The sequence below is a fragment of the Cannabis sativa genome, chromosome 8, assembly GCF_029168945.1.
Source record: "Cannabis sativa cultivar Pink pepper isolate KNU-18-1 chromosome 8, ASM2916894v1, whole genome shotgun sequence".
NCBI lineage: Eukaryota > Viridiplantae > Streptophyta > Magnoliopsida > Rosales > Cannabaceae > Cannabis > Cannabis sativa.
In genome coordinates this window covers 31754433-31761450 of record NC_083608.1, presented here as the reverse complement: position 1 = coordinate 31761450, position 7018 = coordinate 31754433, and the positions used below count along the sequence as shown (strand labels likewise).

The window sequence follows — 7018 nt, the reverse complement described above, 5'->3', positions numbered from 1 at the left end:
TTTTTTTTCAGTGATCTAGGATCATTGTTAGAGAATGTAACAAGTTTGTTATCTAGTTTTCCTAGAGTGTCCCTGATCTATGTACTTTGGTCGGCCTTTGTGGCTGCACATGGATTAGTTGTGCATGCTCTTCGAATGGATTAACAACTTGTTTGGCTAGATAACTTTTTATTATTTTATTCTTTTGGTTGTATATAGTCATTTAGCCTGTATGACATTATTCAGTTATCAATGATATTAGTCATTGTTTTCAAAAAAAAAAAAAAAAAAACTTGAGTCAATTTTGTTTTTCTTGAAAAAAAATATAGATTTGTTTAAGTAAATATAATATTTTTTTTAGTTTAATTTCTAATTTTTTTTTTCAAAATAATTTTATATTTTTATTGAATTTTAATTATTTTTCTCTATTTGTTAGGATATGAGTTTATAAATATAAAAAAATTTGATTTTTTCTTCAAATTTTTTTTTGTTTATTTAAATTATTTATTAGGTTCTTAATAATTTTGGTTTAATTTTTTAAGATTGTGTTTATAAATAAAATAAAGTTTGAAATTTTTGTTTTAGGAATAATTTAAGTTTTTTTTAAACAAAATTAATATATTGTAATTAATTTAATATTTTTATGAAGCTTTTTAATATTTTTTCAAAATTAATATAATATTATAATTTTTAAAATTAATTTTTTTAATAAAAAAAGATAAAATTTTGTATTGGTGAAAGTTAAGCAATAGAAATACTATTTTTTTTTTACTGTAAAAGAAACAGAACTAATAACTGTTATATTTTAGAGAATTTTTAACCAACTATTAGGAGGCAAACTCCCAGTAGTCCCGAAAATTCACAAAAATACTAATTATTCTTATTTTATTATTGTTTTCTCCTTGACATTTTTAGAGGTAGAACTAGAAGTGGCACAGATTTTCCATCAAACGCCGCCTGACACAGATCTTTCACTTCTCACAAAGCTACGCTCAATAATATTGTATGGTAAGTTTGTTAAACGATCTGATTTGACCTATTTTGTTCTACAAATCACGCTCTTGTTTGTTAATCAATAATCAGATGAAGCCATTGGCATTTGGCAACCCCCAAAATGGAACACAGAAAGGATCATATCATCTACCGTACTGCCCGCTGTAAACACTTAATCAGTGACAAAAGTGTAAGTAAACACGTGAATATCGCAAATCTTACTTAATTGGTAAAGACCAAAAAATAAAAAAAATATATACCTCAATTTTGCCCATCAATCACTCCACGATTGATGAAAAATTTAGGGAGCTATAGTGACGAAGGTCAACTTATAGCCTATGGGAAATTGTAATAAAAAGGTTTTCAATCAAATTAGAGTCCATCCCACCCCACACGGTTATTCATTTGCCATTTTATTTTCAGTGACGTGCAACCGTGTAACCCCCCACCAAAAAAGGAAAGAAAAAATAAATAAATAACGTGAGGCCAACGAAGTGACTTCTAGAACCATTAAAGTCGAGACAGAAGAATTTTGAAGGAAAAAAAAAAAGATAGGACAGATGTTCTCCAACAACCTTACAATAAAAAAACGTATTTCATAGGAATATAACTTTTAGTCCCATTACAATTTTACACTATATAACATTTAAGGGGAAAAAAAAGGAATTAAAGGGCATATTAGTTGCATTAATGCAACAACAATGCCCTGATTTTCTTCATGTATGTTTAACCAGGTTATACGGGTAATATTAAGAACATATACATTTATCACCTACAAAATCCTGAAAACAACAGGCACTCACTTTCTACTTGGTTCTACTTGTTTCCCATGCAGAAACAAACAGGAAAGGCACAGATTCAAGCTCCTTCTCCGTAAATCTTTCGAGGGCAACAAACCACCTAGAAGATGCATGCATGGTGGCATTCTACAATTTCGATCCGTGTTGACACAGCGGATGATGCTATTTGTCCTCCAATTTTAACGAATTAAGCCGTCTCAATCTTTGGTCGAGCTCTGCCATCACAGCTGGTTCTTGTATTTTTCTCTGCTTAGAAATAGTATTGGTTGTCATTGAACCTATCTTATCAAAGGCCACCTACAAGATAGAAATGTTTCATTTTAACACCTCAATAATGAAAAGAAACTTTTGATGGATTGTGAAGCTTTCAGTCATCATTCAAAATTGGGGTAGACTAGACATACCAAATAAGAACAAATCATTTAAGCAGAGGTGATGACATATACTTCATCTGAACAATAGTAACTAATTTTGGTTCTGTTGATAGCAATTTTCATTGTGCTTCAGAAAATCTTCACTAATCAGTAATGTTATCCATCACAAATAGATGTCTACTTTTGATGCAATGAAAGCCAACCAGAAAATATTTCATATTCATATACATGTAATGCCCCATCAATCAAATTTGTTTCGATATGCTAAGCGAGAGAACACTGACATTGTGATATAAAATAATAACTGAAAAGAATGTTAATATTACCGTCAACAGTTCATCGGGGTCAAAGAGGTGATGAGTAGTTTTCTGTAAAATGTTAATTACATCCCCTACATGATGAGTTAAAAGCAACTCATCTTCCTTCATCTGTAAATAGAGACCACAATGTCAATTACGTGATGACTTATTATTTTTCTAGATCAACAGTTGGGGGATATTATCACTAGTTCTTTTAATAAAATGAACCAAAGATCCAAAGGTTCAGCTTTTGCTACCTTAAATATAGCCAAGGCAACATGAAATAGCACCTTTGCCCCCTCATAGAAAAGGACATCCCAAACTCGCAGAGTTGTCTGCAATAATCACAAAGCAAGCACCATTAAAGAAGTGTTAAGTCACAGAAACAACATTAAATTTTCAAAAAGAGAAGTTCTCAATATTAATCTAACCTCTGACGGTAAACTTTTAGAAAAAAGGCATAGAAACCATTCAGTGGCGACAAGGGAAACATCAAAGTCCAATGCTTCAAGATGAGTGGCTATCCTGCTTTTATTTTCCAGAATTTCAGAGACACCAGTAAGAGAAAAGATAACATAAATAATATGGCCAAGTCATTAAAAAAAAGATTACCTAGGACACTTTTTTGCAAGTAAATCCTTAAAGACCCTTTGTTCAACATGGCACCCTGATAGATTAGTAGTATAACAGTCATTGACCAAGACGTTCTCCAAAAGGACAGCAAGCATCCAAAATGCATCTTCCTCTGTTTTCATTACGAGCAACAATAATGCTGCAACATAATTTAAACCCTGCAACAAGAATAGTCTAAGTCAAAAAATTCCAAAAGAAAAAACCATTCAAAGAAACAAATAAAGAACTATAAAATAAACAATCCCATCACTTATGTGCCAGTAAAAAATTAACAAAAACTTAACATGTTTCAAAAGATCCAATCTGAACGATCAAAAGGAACCAAATACAATGAAAGCATAAAAGCAAACAAAACAGGTACAATATATAAATAAGTACCAAGACTATTTTTAAGCTCCAGAATACAAATTAGATGAAAATTTTACAAGGCTTATTCTTGTTTCTGATAATTCAATGCCTGTGGCCGAAAATGGTTATGTTTGAAAAATGAGTGAGGGAGAATCAACCTGACAATAGCCTACATCAGAGTCACGAAAAGAATATCCAACAAGAACACGTCGAAGTGCAGCATGGCCCTCTGGAGTATCCAACCATGGGTGACCTGGAAAGGTTCGTGGAAGGTCCTGCATACATGATTCGGAACTAAATGAAAATTTGAAGAAATTTAAAAGTGAAATGAGAATCTGCGTGAACAACAAATATGCATTTTCAAAGTACTGAGACATTTATGAAACAATAATAAATAGACAAAGCAATCGAAAGCTTCAACATTTAAATCCTCAATAATGAACCATATAACAAACAAACAAGTTTTCATTCATAGCATTGACATGAATCAGACACTAATCCAGCACAATAGCAATGGTTTATAATACACTTAGCAGAAGAGAACAAACTGATTTTAGCATCACTCATCAAATTCACATTGTGGTAATAACAAAGATGCATTTGTGTTAACTGCTGCTACCAGATCTTGAGAACAAGCAAAGCTACCAGAATGTTTCAGTTTACATCATCTTAAGAATCTTTCTGAACGACTTCAAAGTCAAACAAGTAATAATCATAATTAAGAATATTATCATCTTACTTTTGGTTTTCAACTAAAAAATATTTCCATGATCGGCAATATGCCTGAACGTGTCACATGATTCCATCTCTTTGTCTAAAAGTTTGTAGTTTTAATTTTATGGTCAGATGACTCGTACAGCATTAACATATTCAATCCAAGAAAAGTTTGTGTTTTGATTTGTTCTAAGAATAAACATACACTAAAATACCTCGGAAAACAGAAGTTATTAACAGATAGATAAAAAAAAAAAGAGAAAAATCCAAAAGCCACCATTTCAGGAAACAAAACAAAACAAAAAAGAAACTTTTGCAAATGGAGGCAATAGACAAGCAACATGGTGCATAGTATAAAGCTGCCCAGGATTTTAAGATCAAAAAGATAATTTTGTAAGGAAAGTTAACTACACATATAATGGAAATAGTCATCATAAACTAAAGCAAGGGGACTAACATGATCAATCTGTCGAGTGGCGGGTGTGACCTTTCCCTCAACAGCCTTTAAGAGATCATCGTAATAGCTCTCAGGCACGGTAGACTTCTTCTTGGCAGCCCCAGATAAAGAAAACCACACCTTAGGCCTAAGCAGTGGTGGAATTCCCTTCCTAATAAGCCTCTTCAAGGTAATAGCATTGGCAAGAGTGGAAAACTTAAGAGAAGATTTTAAGGCAATCCCTTCAGATATGGAAGGCTCCAGATACCAATTTGCACCTTTATTGGCTTCCAATGCCCACCAAACCCGACCTTGCTTCCGCACCTTCTCTCTCACCTCATTCAACACATTAACATCATCAACATTCCCTTCTACTGTAAACATATAAAGGTCTTGGAACTTCACAGTGAGATTAGCCCTCCTAGAATGGATGCTGGGCCTCAGAATCGGTATCTGGGATTGAAATTCTAAAGCAAGGTCTCTTTTGCTTTGAGTCCCATACATTTTGGCTTCTGGGTTATTGTGATAGATCAAGAGGGATAAAGGAAGAGACGAATAGATGGAGAGAGAAAGAAAGATAGAACCTTTAGGGGTCAGATGCCCTTGTCAAGCAAGAAAGAAACACCAGCTAAAAACCCATGGAAACGGTCGAATGTTAAAGTCTAAGAAACTTAAGTTTGAAAAAAGAAAACCAAAGAAGAAGCTCCAATTTCAACAGGGTACCTCAAAAATCCATGAATGAAGAGTTGCAGACACAGGATATCACCAAAATCTCACATTCCAATGGCCATGGTTAGTTGGGTTTTCCTCCAAAAAGAGAAAAAGTCCAAATTGCGTTTAATATATATATATATATATATGTGTGTGTGTGTATTTACTCCACCGGAAAAGGGGAAAAATGTACCTTTTTCCTTTTTCCTTTTTCAGGTGGGCTCCCAAGTGAAAATTCAAAACAAAGAAGATGAATTTAAAAGAAAAAATTAAACAAAAAAAGAAAAGAAAAGGAAGAACTCAGGTTAAAGAATGAAGAGAAAGGCAAAACCCAGAAATAGATCAATGCAATTACAAAGAGAAATTGGTTAGTGAAATGGGGTTTTTGATTAAAGAAAGTGTTAAGATATTGTCTAATTTTAGGCGGAAAATGAAATGGGAATGGATGAATAAAAGGAAGGGGTTACAAGGATCAAGGAAATCCGGATTTGGAGGATAATTTAAGCAAAAGCGGATAGGATGTAAAAATAGGAATAGGATGATCTGATTCTGAAGTGGTCTCCTTTTTTTGGCTGTAGAACAAAGAAAATCTTGGAGAGAGAGAGAAAGGTAAGGAAGAGGTCCAAAATGAGAAAAGGAATTTTTTTTTAATATAGTGGGTCTTTTTTTATTCAATTTATTTCTATAAATACATTTTTTGGACCGTTATAAATATATAGACAGAAGAAACTGAGTGGATATTATGGATAGACGTTAATCGAGAGAGAGAGAGAGAGTTAGGTAGGTTTACAATTTCAATTGATGGTAAAGTTTGGAAAAGTGATGCCCTCCATGATTATTGATGAATGAGATTGAAAAATTACACTCCCTTATGTATAATTTTTTTTTTTTTTTGAAAATCCCTTATGTATAATTAAATTTTTAGTATTGACATTTTAGTTGGGAATTAAAAAATATTTTTTTTTTTAAAAAAAAAAAAGTAAGTTCATAGTTAAAAAAAAACTTCTCAATTATTACATATTTGACATATTTGCCGCAGTAAAATATTTTTTTTTTTTTTTGAAAGGGCGGCAGTAAAATATTTAATGTTTACAAAATGTAATACTTAATTATTTATAATTTTCTTATGGTAGAAACATTTTAATAACTCTTAAAGAGTTAATAAAAATATATAGATATATATTTTATTTAATATTGTTGTCAGAGAAAAAATAAAAAATACAAAAAATTATGAGTATTCGAGATTAATAAGAACACTCATGTACAAAAGTGTGAGTATTCACTTAGAGTGGCAAATACTCAAAAAATTAAATGTGAATAAGCGAATAAAAACATCAGTAACGTAAATAAGACAATGAATAATAGTAGTTCAGTTTGAGTTTAATCTGCTTAGTTTACTTTTGTAAGAAGCGTGTATGTTGGTTATGAAGCTTGTATGTTCTTGATCTGGGACGTACATTTTTATCTGGTTATATCCAGAGTATGCGTCCATAAATGACATAAGCTCGTGCCCAGTAGTTGCATCCACTAACTGGTCGATCCTGGGAAGTGGAAAACAGTCTTTTGGGCACGCCTTATTCAGATCGAAGAAGTCAATACAAGTTCTGTTGGGCTTCAGGACGAGAACAAGATTGGCTATCCACGAGGGATAAAACACCTCGCGTATAAAGTCATTGGCCAACAATTTGTCAACCTCCTGTTTTAGTACCCCTTGCCTCTCGAAATCCAAGG

At 32.4% G+C, this 7018-nt stretch overlaps 1 protein-coding gene across 2 annotated transcripts; it reads right to left on the bottom strand.

Annotated features, from left to right (window-relative positions):
• Positions 1-1548: 1548 nt before the first annotated feature.
• LOC115699628 (uncharacterized) lies at positions 1549-5952 on the bottom strand. 2 transcript variants are annotated; one of them, XM_030627130.2, is made up of 8 exons: positions 5300-5952; positions 4598-5204; positions 3585-3701; positions 3058-3236; positions 2877-2973; positions 2703-2780; positions 2473-2574; positions 1549-2069 (listed from the first exon to the last, which is right to left on the bottom strand). In XM_030627130.2, exons 2-8 carry the CDS (start codon positions 5078-5080, stop codon positions 1935-1937), a joined length of 1191 nt encoding a protein of 396 aa, XP_030482990.1. In that variant the 5' UTR covers positions 5081-5204; positions 5300-5952; the 3' UTR covers positions 1549-1934. The 2 variants fall into 2 exon arrangements, with proteins under 2 accessions (XP_030482990.1, XP_060958763.1); XM_061102780.1 differs by having other exon boundaries at positions 2877-2970.
• Between the last annotated feature and the right edge of the window lie 1066 nt (positions 5953-7018).